Source organism: Schistocerca serialis, chromosome 1, assembly GCF_023864345.2.
Source record: "Schistocerca serialis cubense isolate TAMUIC-IGC-003099 chromosome 1, iqSchSeri2.2, whole genome shotgun sequence".
Taxonomy (NCBI): Eukaryota; Metazoa; Arthropoda; class Insecta; order Orthoptera; family Acrididae; genus Schistocerca; species Schistocerca serialis.
Genome location: NC_064638.1, coordinates 834,685,485 through 834,703,722, shown reverse-complemented (window position 1 = coordinate 834,703,722; position 18,238 = coordinate 834,685,485). Strand labels below are relative to the sequence as shown.

Sequence of the window (18,238 nt, the reverse complement as noted above, 5' to 3'; positions counted from 1 at the left end):
TCCAGATTCGCGTCCCGGTCTGCCGCAAATTTTCGTTCTCGTTATTCCTTTATACAGCTGGTGGTTGTCCATATTTGCAACTACGTATACATTTCATATACTGTATAACAGCTGTAGCCTGTTCCTTTATATATGATTGCATGTCCGATGAAACATTGCATCGTCCTTCTGAACAACACGGCACTGAAATTTTAGTATTTATCTGCCGAAAGGGGCAAGCGACTTTCATATCTGTATTGTACTGGAATATATGTAATGGATGTAAGAGTACAGGGTGCAGCCACATGGTTGACGACGTATCGAAGTTTGGTTCTGTCTATGGAGCGTGCTCGGATAGCCTAATGACAAAGAAATTGAAAGGGAAATTGAGATTGTCTTCGACGAAACCGAAATTAAGTTGAAGAGAGTAAGTACAATGGAGACCCGAAGGTTCAGACTTTACCAATAGGCTGCACAATTTTTAAGTAAAGGATGAGGTTACGCTAGTTAAATAGTGAGGAGTGAAGTAAGAAATATACTCATGGGTCAGCTGCCGAGAATTCTTCCGGGTTGTATGGCCGTGGTCCATGGAACACTTCAATCCCTGACGTTTCGTCCAAGGCTACGTTGGACATCTTCGGAGGTGCTCCTGGTTGAGCTGAGTCTGGACGTCGAAGAACGGCCTAAATACCGTGGAAAGTGGGCGTGGTCTGGATTTCACGTGATAGCAGAGATAAACCTTGTCAAGGGTAAAATACAACTATCGATCACAGTACGTCAAATATAAGAACTTCTCATCGATTCTGTAGTCACTGAGTTTCATAGCTACTTCTTTTCCTTTAAAATTGTCCCCATGTTCATATATTTCGATGGCTTCTCTATATAGCCGTGGGTAATAGTGCGTCATAGTACACAGAACTTCAGATTCCGAAAATTTCACTACCTGATCACCTGACTGAAGAGCATTTTCCGCCACAGCTGACTTGTCTGTTTTCCCTAGTCGGCAAAGACTTTTAGGTTCCTTCAACCGCCTATTCACACTTCTCTTTGTAGTTCCAATGTAGACACTACCACACGCACACGTTATCTTGTATACACCACTTGCAGACAGAGGGGGACGTTTATCCTTAATGGAACGAAGTGCTGGGCCTATTTTCTTAGTTGGTCTGATAATCGGTCGAACGTTATGTTTCCTTAAAATCTTGCCGATTTGGTCCGTTACTTTTTTGATGAAGGGTAGAGAAACCGTGTTCTTGTATCGCCATGTCCTATCGTTGTCCTTAGGCCTCCTGTTCAAATGGTTCAAATGGCTCTGAGCACTATGGGACTTAACATCTGTGGTCATCAGTCCCCTAGAACTTAGAACTACTTAAACCTAACTAACCTAAGGACATCACCCACATCCATGCCCGAGGCAGGATTCGAACCTGCGACCGTAGCAGTCACGCGGCTCCGGACTGAGCGCCTAGAACCGCTAGACCACCGCGGCCGGCAGGCCTCCTGTTATTCGGTCGCAAAACTCTGTTTATTTCCTTACTAGAGTACCCATTCTTCTCAAAAACCTGTGCTGAGTATCGCAACCAGGAGCATCTCCGAAGATGTCCGACGTAGCTTTGGATGAAACGTCAGGGATAGAAGAGTTCCATGGAACACAGCGATACAACCCGGAAGAATGATCGTCAGCTAAAACATCCGGTCGTGAAAGCCTTCATTGTATGATACTCAGGTGTTTTTCTTGGGAAACATGATGAAAGGGTATCTCGTTGCCTTCCTTCATGCCAATTCTGCAGAATTACTGAGTGCTAAACAGACAGCAGTGGGCCGAGCGTCGACGACTGATGCTTGCCGACTAAAGTCATCGCGTTTGCAAATAGTCTTCTGTGTTGTAACGTGGAAGGGCCTCCTCCCAGAAAGAACTTGAAGAAGCTCACACGTGACACAGGAAAACATTTCTTATTGGTTTTTTTCTTGAGAAAAGTGTCTTACAGCTCTGATAGTGAGTATTTTAAAAATAAAGTCACATTATCGCCATAAACTGAGTAAAGATTTATTGACGACTAGCTATGGTAAGTAGTACCATTTTCAAGTTAACGTGAAAATACTGTAAATGTCAGACTCGTTGATGTGCGTCGTACAGCTGTCACAGATCTATGTGCTTATTTGATTTGTATAACATATAGCAGAAGTACAGAATATGTTGATTGAATTTCTAAAGTGTGAACTTGGATATGACGTTTTACTTATTAACCTACCTACCTCGGCATTATTATTGTAAAGTATTTTTATGCCGACCTGAAAATATTAGTTCCTACCAAACGAGTCGTCAATCAAAGAGTATTTCCTAAAAGCAGTTTATTTCTCGCATGGAAGATGGATGTAGAGAATCCCATCGTGCTACATGGAATTCAACGCTACGGTGGCGTCGAGAAGTGCGACCCTGAAGTATTCCCAAGCAGTACCTTTGCGGACAGCGGCAAGAGGGTGCCTGGGTGGTAGCTTCCTGATACATGGGCTAGGTGACGGAGGTTATATGTCATATATGTCGTCTTTTGCCGTACCGGAATATAATAGAGCGTAGCATCTCATTATGCGGCCTTGGCCGAGATGATTCGTACTCTTCGGAGGAGATGATATCGGCGGCTGACACGCTGATTGTGACACGAGCTACTCGCATCACTACTAATTTCTGCGTTACATTCGTCTTAAATTGGAGCATCGGCAACTGTTAAAGAATTGTAATGTTTTCCACACGACGATGACGCAGTTATCGGCGTAGCATGGGCTTAGATTATACAAGTCGTTTTCAAAGGAACTCTTCCATGTTTGTCTTCATCGATTCAGAAAAACAGAACCTACCCACCGGACGGAACCCCTCCAGCCGAATTTTGATTCCAGGACCTTAACCACTGCGCAGCTTGCGCGGTTCTACTCTCAGGCTTAATGATACTAGTTTTCGTGGCCGGCCGAAGTGGACGTGCAGTTAAAGGCGCTGCAGTGTGAAACCGCAAGACCGCTACGGTCGCAGGTTCGAATCCAGCCTCGGGCATGGATGTTTGTGATGTCATTAGGTTAGTTAGGTTTAACTAGTTCTAAGTTCTAGGGGACTAATGACCTCAGAAGATGAGTCCCATAGTGCTCAGAGCCATTTTGAACTAATTTTCGCAATGAATCTCATTCTACACTAACAGTGCAATGCTGCCCCTCACAAATAAAATATTTATGACCTCGATGATATGGGTTTTCTGCAAATTACGCCGCGGTCAAGTGAGTGTTTTATGCCCGTGTGTGTGTGTGTGTGTGTGTGTGTGTGTGTGTGTGTTTGTGTGTGTCCAATGGATATGCCGCTAGTTGATACTTCATTGGAAATTGCTATAAAATACGAAGTAATGCACGGTGTAATCGTTCAGCTGGCCAAAAATGCTAGATTATTTATTCGCAAGCACGTAACGTTTAAGTCTAGACGTCATCCGAAAACTGGCGAAGAAAAAAGGGCATTTTCAGGCATGCACCGGCAAATAATCTTGCCTTAGAAAATGATGGAGAAGATAGTGGAAGACGTGCTATATTTTGAATGGGGCTGCGACGGTTAAAGGTGTCACAACGAATGAAATATTATGATATAAAATAAAATCTATAAAGTGTCAGTTGCTCCTGACAAAGACTATGGTGATAATCGTCGAAAGCTTGATGTTTTACCCGGAACTGATGCGCAAGAAGATCGAGGAGAGCAGTCGCGAGAAACCTCATTCCCATCTAACAATATGAAAAATATCACTGTACCCCAACTCTGAATGGGTTTTAAAAACCATTAAAAATCATTGTGTATCAAACCGGGGACCTAGAAACAACGGAGATTCTTTGTCCTGTCGTAGCCATCAGTGGTTCACAACCCCACAACAGGCCACAGCAGTCCACCCACCCCACCGCCGCCCCACACCGAACCCAGGATTATATTAAAAATCATAGTTTCTTCAACACTTTCAGGAAAAAATATGATCACCAAGAACGAGTTTTGCTAGATAAACGAGACATGACGTCTATTCAGATTTCTTGCCAATCACATAAGAGTGGCGCTAGCAGCGCCAATATAAGAATGCGAATCAGGTACGCCTTAAATACATTCTGTAACGGTCTTGAGCGTTCGTTTCCTTTGATACTAGACGTATTGCATTGATGTGAGTCAGGGATGCATTTGAACATGGTCGTGTAATAGGATTATGAGAAGGTGGATATTCGTTTCGCGATATTGCAGAAAGAGTTGGCAGGACTATAGCCAATGTACATGATTGCTGGCAGAAGGTACGGTCGCAAGAAGACCAGGTCCAGACCGCCATGTGGCGTTAAAGTGAGGAAAGACTGTCATGATCGGCGTATGGTTCTGGCGCATCGTGCTAAGTGCAGCAGCAATTTGAGCATCAGTTGGCACCACAGCCACACAACGAACTGTCACCAATCGCTTACTTCAAGGACAGCTCCGAGCCAGACGCCGTGTATCGTGCATCGCAATGGCCTCAAACCACCGCCATTTCCAACTTCAGTGGTGTCAAGCCAGAGCTCACTGGAGGGCTGGGTGAAAAATTGTTGTATTTACTGATGAAAGCTGGTTCTCCCTACGTGCCAGTGATGGCCTTTGGTGGTTAGGAGGAGGCCATTTGAGGGCCTGCACCCAACCTGTCTGCGTTCTAGACACAATAGACCTACACCTGGCGCTATGACATAGGGCGCGATTTCGTATGACAATAGGAGCACTCTGGTGGTTATCCCACACCCCGTCACTGCAAATTTGAACGTCACTCTGGTGAGTCGATCTGTTGTGCTGCCATACATGCACAGGATCCCAGAGGATGTTTTTCGACAGGATAACGCTCGCCCACATAGTGCTGTTGTAACCCAACACGCTCTAAGGAACGTCGGCATGTGACCTTGGCTTCCTCGATCACCAGATCTGTCTTCAGTGGAGCACATCTGGGACATCATCGGACGACAGCTCCAACGTCGCCCACAGCCAGTGTTAACAGTCTCTGTATTGACCGATCAAGTGCAACAGGCACGGAATTCCATCCCACAAACATCTGTACGACATAATGCACTCAACTTTCTGGTGGCCACACCAGTTATTAACGTACCTGCATTTTACCATTGCAATGGCTTTTCCTGCACTGACATGTACCCGTGTACCTGCAACGTTAATCACTTAAATACGTTACCTACACAAATGTGTTCCCGAAATTTTATAACCTTCATTAACTATTTCTTGTGTTTGGAATTATTTCCTTTGTCCAGTAATTATCTCTGGAATTACGAAAGGTTACAATTGTTAAAACATAAGGAAAAAACAGTCTAATGTATACAGTTATGGCTGTTACATTGCGTAGATACTCTGCATACTCAAAGAGTAGGTCGCCAGAGTACTACGTAGCTATTACCATCGAAGCGAAACACTCAGTAATGATTTTCGACGTGTTAGTGTCTCCTTGAGAGGTTCCATGCCCTATTTTGCATGCCGCCTCTCATTTTCATCAGTTTTATTAATGTTCTTTGTTATTGCACGGTAGTAACAGACCGAATAAGGTTATTGTAATGCGGGTATTTGTACTGAGAGCGCCGGCCGCGGTGGTCTCGCGGTTCTAGGCGCGCAGTCCGGAACCGTGCGACCGCTACGGTCGCAGGTTCGAATCCTGCCTCGGGCATGGATGTGTGTGATGTCCTTAGGTTAGTTAGGTTTTAGTAGTTCTTAGTTCTAGGGGACTGATGACCACAGCAGTTGAGTCCCATAGTGCTCAGAGCCATTTGAACCATTTGTACTGAGAGCTCAAAAGTACTTTTCACTTGATTCCTATGCATGCTGGGCTACTTCCATGTGTGGCCTGCGCGAGGCGAGCATCGGAGGACGCGGCACACTGCATTTCCGGTCGGGGGCTGCACTTCCCCGAATTCTGAGGGTTTCGTACAATGGGCTTAAGCGCCTGGCGGAACGACCGACGTCGGTCGAGTTTCGCCTATTGTATGCAGGGCGAACCGACCTGTGAGACGTCTGAGTGTCGCCGCAGTTAATGTGTTCACCTTCTGGCGCGTCCGGAACGAAGACTCCTGGCACCGACTGACTGCATTGTCCTCTTGATTCTGAGAACCATGCTCTGCTGGGTGCGACTGTCTGGCGTCGGATGGCCGGTGGTCTAGGCAGGTTGTTTTCGTAGCCGGTCAAACGGCAAGTTCAGTGCCCTCAGCTGAATAGCAGAGGCATGACTGGTCAACTTAAACTAAGGCTAGTTGACGTCATAAAGCCGTGCTCGAAATTCGAGGGAACGGTCGCTATTGGCGCGGATGATGTTTCGAGACAGTATGGGGAAATTTTGGAATTAGCACTGAATGCTGATTCGCGGTTTTCGAGCAGAGTAGGGAGTTGAGCAATGTTGACGTCGCTCTTGCGTTGCGCGGGCGCAGTAGGATTCGGGATCTGATCATCGTCGGAGTCGGACGGTCTTGCGACTTAGTCGCACGTTTTCGGCAGAACTTGGCCTTCGAGGCCAGGGGTTGGTTCAAATGGCTCTGAGCACTATGGGACTCAACTGCTGTGGTCATAAGTCCCCTAGAACTTAGAACTACTTAAACCTAACTAACCTAAGGACAGCACACAACACCCAGCCATCACGAGGCAGAGAAAATCCCTGACCCCGCCGGGAATCGAACCCGGGAACCCGGGCGTGGGAAGCGAGAACGCTACCGCACGACCACGAGCTGTGGGCGGCCAGGGGTTGAAACAGAGTTGCTGCACAGCAGAAGTCGACGCCCACATCATCAGAAAGCTGCCTACCGAAGACCTGCTACAAATTTCAGGATTGGTAAAGTATTTTGTGGCTCCGGCATTGTAGGACCTATCAGTTTTATACTGAAGTCCTCAGCAGCATGCGCGCTCGCTTTGCCACAAATTCACCTTGCTTGTTTCTCCATGTGATCCCATGTGAGCTCTCACTACTAATCGCGATACTACAGTATAGTCGAGAGAATAATATTTGATTGATTAGGACCTCCAGTCTTCATCATCAAGCTATTGCATCACAGAGAATAGGAGAACTTGTTCTCGAGCCAACTCTTATTCTCATAATAGTTCAGAATACCCTATCCTTTAACCTACTGTTTGTGTCGATAATCATGTGCCTTTATGTTCTGATGTAATTTGTAATATTTAATCCGCATATCATTTCGTAGATATATGCAGAATGCCACTTCCTCTTGTTTATTATGATAAAGTTCCTGTTTTTTATCTGAGCAGATTAATATTTTTATTAAATTATTGTGAGCGTGCACTCCTTATTTTGGCAACTAGCAGGTTCCACCATCATTTCATTCCGTTACGTTGTGCGCATAATTAATTAGGTGGTAGATAAGGAGGGGGTCGAGTGCATATCTGGTTCTCATGCAAAATTCGTCAGAATTAAAGAGGTTCAAACTCTTCTCCACCCCGGCACCTCGCATCCTCACTGTTTCACCGCACTGAAAGACAAGCAAATCGCACTTTTGTGAATATGATGTGAAGGATGGCAAGTTGAGCAGTGGCAGCCCGCTGTCACTGGTGCCCGCCGGCCCCCGGCGTGTGTGTTTTGGCGCGCGTGTGGCCGGTGGCGACTGGCGGCGCGTGGCGGGCTCGTTAATCAACGGGAGGCGGCGCGGGCGGCAGGGGCGGCGGAGGCGGCGCTGACGGCCGGGCCGCCCTTTGTGTCGCCGAGACTGATGGCCGCGGACCGCCACCCAGCGCCCGCCGATACCCGACAATCACACGTGCTCCTCTGCGTCGTCACCACACACCTAACGACGTCAGCGCTAATACCTTGCATTGTTCTCATAAGCCTGTCCCGAGCGCTAATACAGAGTGAGACGAAATGGACTTCACATCTTTGTTATGATATAGAGATGTATTGAGATACCTCACGGAACTGGCATACTGACTCGTATGTGTCATTTTATGGCAAAGAACCTCAAGTTTCACATAGAAGTGTCAAATGTCATTTTGATTCGATGTGGCCAGCATTTGTGATGTGGCAAACATTCCACTGGTTATCAATTGCTTCGCACACTCATTGCAGAAAATCGGGCTTAACTTCTGCATCGGCAGCGTAGATTCAATTTTTCAAGTCGGCTGAATTGTTCGGTTGGTTAGGAACATACACACGGTCTTTAATGACACCCCAGAGAAAGAAATCCAGTGGTGTCAAATCTGGGAAGCGTGGTAACCATGCGATTGACCCTCTCACGGCCAATCCACCGACCTGGGGAAGCGATTGTCGAGGACATCTCGAACTTTCGTGAGGAAATGATGTGGTGCACCATCTTGCGGGTAGTAAACCGTCCCATCTCGGTCATCTTTATCGATAAGTGCAATTAAAAAGTTTTCAAGTATATCCAGATACGCAATACCAGTGATAGTTTTGTCCAGAAATTTTCTAAGGGCACAAAACGCATTAACTTTTGGGCTGTCACGAACGTGTTTCAGGTTTGCATGTGGATTTTCCCTGCCCCATAGTCTGCTTACGCAGAATAATTGTTTCAGAGTTCGTTTCATGAAAGCAAAACACACAACGAGCACGCTTCCCACCAGTGAAAGTAGTTATTTTCTGTCCACTATGCTGGCGCTTCCGGTAGCGGAATGGCCACTGATACACTACGTGAATCAAACTTGAGGTTGTATGCTACAAAATGGCATATCTACTGATTCTGTTAGTTACCTCAAGAAATCTCTATATCATTCCAAAGTTGTGAAGTCCTTTTTGTCTCGCCTTTATTGCTTTGTATATCATTCAGCTTCGGTAAAATATTGCTTTTACAGAGCCCGATTAAAAATGTTTAGAAAATCTATTCTTACCAGCACGAAATATACTATCTGGTCAAAAGTATCCAGACACCTGTTAGTCGACATAAGTACTGAGTTTCCCCACCCATGGGTTTTGTGATGGCTTGAACTCTGCTGGGGACGTTTTCAGTGAGGTACCTGAGTTTCTGTTGAGGAATGGGAGCCGAAACCAGAGAGTAAAATGATGGCGGACGTTCCAACCCTTTCCAGAGGTGTTCCATTGGGCTCAACTCGAGACTCTGGATACGCCGGACCATTTCAGGAATCTTATTGTCTACAAACCGTTGCCTCACAGGTGTTCCTTTATAACACGGTGCATTGTCACGCTGATACAATCATTGTCTCCCGTCCTCTACTGCCCGCAGTACATAGTGCTGAAAATGTGTTCGTATCCAACCGCATTTAGCGGTTTCTTAAGAGTAATGGGAGGACCACATCTCAACCACGAAAAACACACCACCTCCTCCATACTTCACTGCTGGCACTACACGTGATGACAGGTAATGTTCTCCAGTCATTTGCCGAAGCCAAACTCTTCCGCGTCTTGCCATAGGGTGTAGAGTAATCCATCACTTCCAGTCTCTCGTTTTCACGCATTCACCGTCCAGTGGCGCAGCTGTTGCCATCATCTAAAGCATCGTTTGGCACTCACAACATAAATATGTGGCTTGTGAGGAGCTGCCCGACCATTGAACCTCCTTCTTTTTATCTCTCTACGCGCAATGATTGTGCTAGCAGTGCTGCTAATAGCACTTTGGAACTCCCGAGCGATTCCTTTCGTTAATTTCATGCGACTTTTTACAACCATCCTCCGCAATGCTTGACGGTCCCTTAGCTGTGGTTGTTCCTTCCTTTTTCCACTTCACATAACCGACAGTCGAACTGGGCAGCTTTAGAGGGGTTCAAACGTTACAATTGAAAGATAGACAGCCCTCGGTCACTATTTTTAACGAATTAACCGGGTTTCAACACTGCTAGGAGTGTCTTCCTCAGAATTTAAATCAAAGAATGGTCTATATTTTATAACATGGTCACAGAATTACGACTAAAAACGTATGATAGAGTATAAGTACGGAATCATCTATCATAGGTTTTTAGCCATAATTCTGTGACCATGTTATAGAATATACGCCATTCTTTTATTTAAATTCTGAGGAAGACACTCCTAGCAGTGTTGAAACCCGGTTAATTTGTTAAAAACAGTGACCGAGGGCTGTTTTTCTTTCAGTTGTAACTATTCACGGTCTCTGAACGTGCAGCCACGTACAGAATTTTAGGTTGAAATGTCCCTGATGGATGTGTCACTCGGTGACATCCAATGACCAGTCCACATTCGAAGTCGATGAGTTTTCCTTACCGAACTATTCAACTCTTACTGCTTTTCTCCTGACAACATCATAATTCCCGCCTCTTTTTGTACTGGCAGGCCCACCTCTGGTGGTCAATTTTGCTTTACATAGTGGTGTCCGGATACTTTTGATCATATAGCGTACAACACTGAAGCTCTAAAATGCGTCTAAATACTTACTGACAATATTCCGCCTATGCGCTTACTCCATCCGAAAAGTTCAAGAATCTGTAACTAAACTGAATGTCATCTCTAGCTGTCGAAGCATGCTGACCAAAGATTTTCATACGTAGAATCTCGCCAGCCTTCAGTATGGCGGTCACGAAGTGACACTAGAATGGAAATGAAAATAGTTTCCAATTCTGCACTCCCATGTGCCTATTACATGTTCAGCATCTCTAGCGTAGACAGATTATTTCAAGACTAATGGAAAAAAATAAACTGCAATTTAATTAAAGAGAATTGCACCATGCAGATTGAGACGTATACTTCCAAACTTCACGTAGAGGCCATTTGGATATGCATGACAAGGCGTCCAAAATTCGTTTGTTTGCATGGCCATCTTCCGCAGCAGCTGTCAAAATCAGTTACTATTGGTTTTCCGATTTGAGCTAACTGCATTTTAATTAAAGAGAACTACACCATTTTCTTTAATTAAAGTGCAATAAGCTCAAGACGAGAAACCAATAATAAACTGATTTTAACAGCCACTGTGGAAGATTGCCATGCAAACAAACGTAGAAATTAAAAAATATTGTGGCGATTATGCTCTATTATTTTAAAATTCTGCGGTCACAAAACTGATTATACTTTGTTTCACTTAAGTTACACTTACATGCCTTTCTTGATACACCAGGTAAATGATCGAGTCCGGTTACTCCGTCATCCAGTCGAACGAATGCTCGAAAGATGTACCGCGCCACGGGACATTCTCATGGGCATCCATGAGAGCTCAGGTAGATTACGTGAACACTGTTGCGGACCACGCTGGTCTTCATGCTTTGCTGTCTTCCCCGGGCGGCATTACATCTTCCAGCAGAATAACTGTGCGTGTCATAAGGCCAGAATCGTACTACAGTGCTTTGAGTTACATGATAGTGAACTGATGTTGAGATATTGACCATAAAATTCTCCTAATCTGAACCCGAGGATGCTTATCTGGCGCTATCAGACGCCAGCTACGTGCCAAGAAACGACCGGGGGTATTTCCGAGAAATCGCGTGATACGTGTATAGACATCTGATGTCAGTTACTTTCGGACACGTACCAAGTACTTCTGGAATCCATGCCAAGCACAATCGCTGATATGCTGCGCTCCAGAGGTGGACCAACACGCCATTAATGAGATGGTCGTAATGATTTGGTTGATCAGTATCTAAATGTTTATGAAGAAAACAAATGTTCAAATGTGTGTGAAATCTTATGGGACTTAACAGCTGAGGTCATCAGACCCTGCCGGCCGGAGTGGCCGTGCGGCTCTAGGCGCTACAGTCTGGAGCCGAGCGACCGCTGCGGTCGGAGGTTCGAATCCTGCCTCGGGCATGGATGTGTGTGATGTCGTTAGGTTAGTTAGGATTAATTAGTTCTAAGTTCTAGGCGACTGATGACCTCAGGTCGAATAGTGCTCAGAGCCATTTGAACCATCATCAGACCCTAAGCTTACACACTACTTAACCTAAATTATCTCAAGGACAAACACACACACCCATGCCCGAGGGAAGACTCGAACCTCCACCGGGACCAGCCGCACAGTCCATGACGTTTATGAAGACAAACTTATCTAATTTTCGTGATGTGACGCACTAGTCTGAATTTAAAACGCTCCGTGGTACATTTTCAAAGTGAAAAATTGTAACTGTTTAAGGCTTTTTCCAATCCAGGGCTAATAGCATTCCTGATTCTTTATTTATTATCCCATCTCAGGTTACTGTCTTGTCGATTCCCACTTGATAACTCTCACAGTTACGCTAAAAGTTTCTCTGCTCTAAGACCGGCGTACACATACTGTAACATTACCACAAGACCGTTTTTACGTGGAAAGATCGGTTCAGAGAAAGTTTGCGTCCTGCCGTGATAACTGAAAGACGTTAGAAAATAAGGAAGTTCAGCGAAGCACCAATACACTTGTCTGGAAAATTGGAAAGCAGAACGCTGGAGTATTTTTCGGAGACCGCGTCTCCCCGTGTCGAGTAAGGCGACGTGACGCTCGCAGCCCTGCCGCTGTTGGCTCGCTTAGCATACGGAGGCGGCACTCTGCGTGTTTGCCGACGACGCGTGCGTCTGACGTGGGGAGACACTGGCTGTCGCCCGCCTTCCGCCCGCCTGCTCGCCGCAACCACATATGAGCTCCACGTACGTGGGCCGCCAGCCGCCGGACACCCACTTACACTTTCACACACACACACACACACACGCACACACACACACACACGTAATCACTGAGTTAGAAATGTTTATTCAGCCGTCAAAACCACAATAACTGCTTCGTATACAGGGTGGTCCATTTATCGTGACCGGGCCAAATATCTCACGAAATAAGCGCCAAACGAAAAAACTACAAGGAACGAAACATGTCTAGCTTCAAGGGGGGAACCAGATGGCGCTATAGTTGGCGCCCTAGATGGCGCTGCCGTAGGTCAAACGGATATCAACTGCGTTTTTTTAGATACGAAACCCCATTTTTTATTACATGTTCGTTTAGCACGTAAAGAAATATGAATGTTTTAGTTGGACCACTTTTTTCGCTTTGTGATAGATGGCGCTGTAATAGTCACAAACATATGGCTCACAATTTTAGACGAACAGTTGGTAACGTTTGAACATTTTATTTCGGTTGTTCCAATATGAACTTACCATTTCTGAGAACGCATGATGTTACAGCGTGATTACCTGTAAATACCACATTAATGCAATAAATGCTCAAAATTATATCTGTCAACCTCAATGCATTTGGTAATACATGAAACGACGTTTCTCTCAACAGCGAGTAGCTAGCCTTCCGTAATGTTCACACGTGCATTGACAATGGGCTGACGCATGTTGTCAGTCGTTGTCGGTGGATCACGATAGCAAATATCCTTCAACTTTCCCCACAGAAAGAAATCCGGGGACGTCAGATCCGGTGAACTTGCGGGCCATGGTATGGTGCTTCGACGACCAATCCAACTGTCATGAAATATGGTATTCAATACCGCTTCAACAGCACGCTAGCTATGTGCCGGACATCCATCATGTTGGAAGTACATCACCATTCTGTCATGCAGTAAAACATCTTGTAGTAACATCGGTAGAACACTACGTAGGAACTCAGAATACATTGCACCACTTAGATTGCCATCGATAAAATGGGGGCCAATTATCCTTCCTCCCATAATGCCGCACTGTACATTAACCCGCCAAGGTCGCTGGTGTTCGACTTGTCGCAGCCACCGTGGACTTTCCGTTGCCCAATAGTGCATGTTGTGCCAGTTTACGTTACCGCTGTTGGTGAATGACGCTTCGTCGCTAAATAGAACGCGTGCAAAAGATTTGTCATCGTCCCGTAAATTCTCTTGTGCCCAGTGGCAGAACAGTACACGACGTTCAAAGTCGTCGCCATGCAATTCCTGGTGCACAGAAATATGGTACGGGTGCAATCGATGTTGATGCAGCATTCTCAACACCGACGTTTTTGAGATTCCCGATTCTTGCCCAATTTGTCTGCTACTGATGTGCGGATTAGCCACGACAGCAGCCAAAACACCTACTTGGGCATCATCATCTGTTGCAGGTCGTGGTTGACGTTTCACATGTGGCTGAACACTTCCTGTTTCCTTAAATAACGTAGCTATCCGGCCCGTTGGGCATTTTGATCACAACTGCCATACATCAACACGATATCGACCTTTTCTTCAATTGGTAAACGGTCCATTTTCACACGGGTAATGTATCACGAAGCAAATACCATCGGCACTGGAGGAATGTTACGTGATACTACGTACTTATACGTTTGTGACAATTACAGCGCCATCTATCACAAAGCGATAAAAGTTGTCGAACTAAAACATTCATATTTCTTTACGTACTACACGAATATGTAATAAAAATGGGGGTTCCTATTTAAAAAAACGCAGTTGATATCCGTTTGATCTATGGCAGCGCCACATAGAGGGCCAACCATAGCGCCATCTGGTTTCCCCTTCAAGCTAGAAGAATTTCGTTCTTTGTAGTTTTTTCGTTTGATTCTTATTTCGTGAGATATTTGGCCCGGTCACTATCAATGGACCACCCTGTATATCGTACTTGTGAAACACAACTAACTCTTTGTTCTCACTAAGTAACGAGGACTACCGACAGCGGTTCTCAAGTCGATGTAACATTTCTAGGTTTCTTGAAGGCTTTTGTCACCGTCCTACACAAGTCAGTTCTAGTCAAATTGCGCAATTTTGGAGTATCGTCTTAGTTGTGCTACTGGATTCGTGATTTTCTGTCAGAAAGGTCAAAATTCGTAGTAATTGCCGGTAGCTGACGGAACTGATGTCTGGCATTCGCCTAGGCTCTCTACTGTTCCTAATCTTTACAGGGTGTAACAGCTATAAGTGCAGATTAAATGAAACAACATGTTTACTGTTACCAGTCACTGTTTATTTATCTCCACGGCGCGTTTCAAAGGTTTAAACCTCCATCATCAGGTGGATTTATATTTGTTAGTATGACATTTGCGAGTGTGTTGTGTTATGATTGTTTGGAGGAACTTGTGGCGCTGTCTAATGGAAGAAACAAAACACTGTTTCAGAACATGGTTTTGGGTTTCTTTTGACAAAATAATTGTATCTAACGGTTAACATAAGATAAGTGGTCACAGATTCCTTTCGCTGTCGTAACACGTCACACGTATACTGTAATAATTTGTAAACGACTATCATGTCTGGAAACTATTGGATGTAAGGATCGTATAGCAGAAGAGAAAACATTGACGCAGAGTACAAAGAATATACATCCTATCAACATTATTACAGAATAATTTTTTGAAGGATTTCGAGGTGTTTGTTTTGAGGTGTCGAATAGATGCGTTGGAATAAATACTTCAGGTAGTATATAAATCCGATTTTGACAAGTTAATATAGGTTAAATGTCCAAATGTGTGTGAAATCTTATGGGACTTAACTGCTAAGGTCATCAGTCCCTAAGCTTACACACTACTTAACCTAAATTATCCTAAGAACAAACACACACACACCCATGCCCAAGGGAGGACTCGAACCTCCACCAGGATCAGCCGCACAGTCCATGACTGCAGCGCCTAGGACCGCCCGGCTAATCCCGTGCGACTTAAAATAGGTTAAACGTGTTTATGCAAGCAGGTGAAATGTTAAAATAACTTAAATTTCATTCTTGTTTACACAATCAGGTGAAATGTTACAAACGTAAAGTACAGTAATAATATTGGCTACAGCGGTAAAGGCCGAGCGGTTCTTGGTGCTACAGTCTGGAACCGCGCGACCGCTCTGGTCGCAGGTTCGAATCCTGCCTCGTGCATGGATGTGTGTGATGTCCTTAGATTAGTTAGGTTTAAATAGTTCTAAGTTCTAGGGGACTGATGACCTCAGAAGTTAAGTCCCATAGTGCTCAGAGCCATTTGAACAATTTACAGCGGTAAAATTACATATAAATAACAGTTCTGATTGGGATTAATAGATAGATATGAAAGGCTGGAGGTAGAGGGAAAGCAAGAGACATCTTTTCTACCAATGCTAGCGTGAGACAAGGTTGCATTCCTCTCCAGTATTGTTCAGTGCATTTAATGAAAACATTGTCGGGAGGGGGGGAGAGGGGGGGGGGGGTTCTCGAGAACTGGTATGACAGTATCGTTGTAGATGGCAGAAAAATTAGCATCTCAGGTACGCAGATGACGCTAATAATTGTAACAGACGAGCATCAACTGCAAACCATCAGGCGAAAGTTCACCGAACATAACAGAGAATATGGTCTTTAAAACAACGACACAAAGACCAAAGTGATAACTGTAGATCGCCATAATGACAATAGACCTTACATCACAAGATTTGCTGATGCTGGAGATTGCGAGCCTGAGATACATAGGCGAATTTCGATTGCGACAAGTTCTACAGAAAAACTTCCTTGCATCTGGAAGGACTCATCAGTCACTGCCGAAACAAAGTTCACCCTCTTCCGAACTCTAACCTTCAGTACCGTGAGCTATGCAGCAGAAACTTGGACGAGGAAGAAAGCGAATAGTTGCAGGACTGACGCTCTGCAAATTTCGTGCTATGGAAGATTACTTCGAACACCATGGACAGCACGTCGAACCAATGAATGGACCCCCGAGGTAGCTCTACATCAGAACAAGCCAGCGACTCTTGTCAACCAAAATCAGTTAAAATATTGTGGTCACATTGTCAGAAGGCAAGAGGTAATGGAAAGAACAATCATAGAGGAAAAGTCGGGGGCAAAGAAGATCTAAATGACGCACGCTCACCATTGCGGTGGATAGACTAAATTAAGAGTTGGGTTGTTTGGGGGAAGAGACCAAACTGCGAGGTCATCGGTCTCATTGGATTAGGGAAGGATGGGGAAGGAAGTCGGCTGTGCCCTTTCAAAGGAACAATCCTGGTATTCGTCTGGAGCGATTTAGGGAATTACGGAAAACTTAAATCAGGATGGCCGGAAGCGGGATTGAACCGTCGTCCTCCCGAATGCGAGTGCAGTGACTAAATCAAGAGCCTGACCGGAATGGGCTTGGAGCAAGCAAGTTACCCTGCCCAGAACAGAGCTTCGTGGAGGCAGGTCTGTGAGGGGCTTACATGTGATGCCATTCAAAGAGAGAACATCACTGCCTGTTAAAGGCAGAGGTCAGACTTCGAGTCTCAGTCGTGGCACACAGTTTTAACTTGTCGCTATGAACAACTTAATGAGGAAAATTTAACTTATCAAAGTAAAAATTTTCTGAAATTCCCTGAGCTTTAGCACTTATCATGTTTAACTTTAATGAGGCACTAATAGCTACTGTCTCCTTCTTTTGCAGACCCGTATCAGATGTTCGGGCCTACAAGCAGCCGCCTCGCCAGTTCAGGTAAGCCAATTTAATGTTGTCACAACTATCAGTCCTATCTCTTCATGCAGATGTAAGGAATGAAAATTTTGCGAAGCGTGCAAGGTGCGTAGGTTAGGTTCCATGACCGAGAAGTGCATGTAATCAGCAAAATATTGTGCCCTTTGGCTTTCACATTTCAAACAGGGCACAGTGTCCAATTTTTAAGCAAGCATCTGCCATGAGACACACTTCCTCCACGTTTTGGGTATTAGAATGAACTTATAGCAGTAGAAGCCAAAGGCCGTACAAGAAGTGACAAACAACATTCACCAGTAATACTGAGCATTCTGTCAACAGATATTTAGTATTACAAACGCAGGAAATGATTTCTGGAAGAGGCGTGGGTGTTAAGGAACTCGTTTTCATGTTACGAGAACGGGCAAAATTTTCGTTACGATAATGAGCAAACTCAATGGAGTTTATTAAACGCCCTCTACAGAGCTGCGAGGTGACACAATACTTCACAACGGTACCTGGGCTCCACTTTCTCAGGCACGAAGAGATCACAATGCGAATGATTTTGAATCATTACGTTTAAACTATGTATTCTGCACAAGTTCCTAAACTTTACAAAGATGGTGCAGTGCATCGAGTACACACTGAAAATCATTTACTGGTAGCTGTGCAAAACACGTCTGGTAACCTTCTTGTCTCAGAATTCTGTGATATTTTCATGACCAACGACGTCATTGAATTTACCAGTTTGTCACTTTTTCCTTGTGAAGATGAAAGTCAGATACACCCCTCTTGGAGAAGGGAGCACGACTGAAGACGTCGGCCGCTACCACAGCTCAAAATGTGTAAGCGAGAAAATTGGAACCAAGGGGCAAACGTACGCGAAGAAGGCGCCGTACGTAAGACATAATGTTCAAACACAATAATCCTTACGGATGCATAGCGCATTTTCCTTTCATGTTTCGACAAAAGTTTTTCATTTTTAGCACTCTACGTCGAAGTAATTAGCATAATA

At 44.8% G+C, this 18,238-nt stretch overlaps 1 protein-coding gene across 1 annotated transcript in view; it reads left to right on the top strand.

The window, feature by feature from the left end:
* LOC126458351 (transcriptional regulator ERG homolog) overlaps positions 1 to 18,238 on the top strand; it is a 293,460-nt gene that overhangs the window by 186,933 nt on the left and 88,289 nt on the right. The window contains exon 4 of the mRNA XM_050095320.1: positions 17,200 to 17,247. Within this exon, the coding sequence (XP_049951277.1) occupies positions 17,200 to 17,247 (48 nt within the window). The remainder of the gene's footprint in view (positions 1 to 17,199; positions 17,248 to 18,238) is intronic.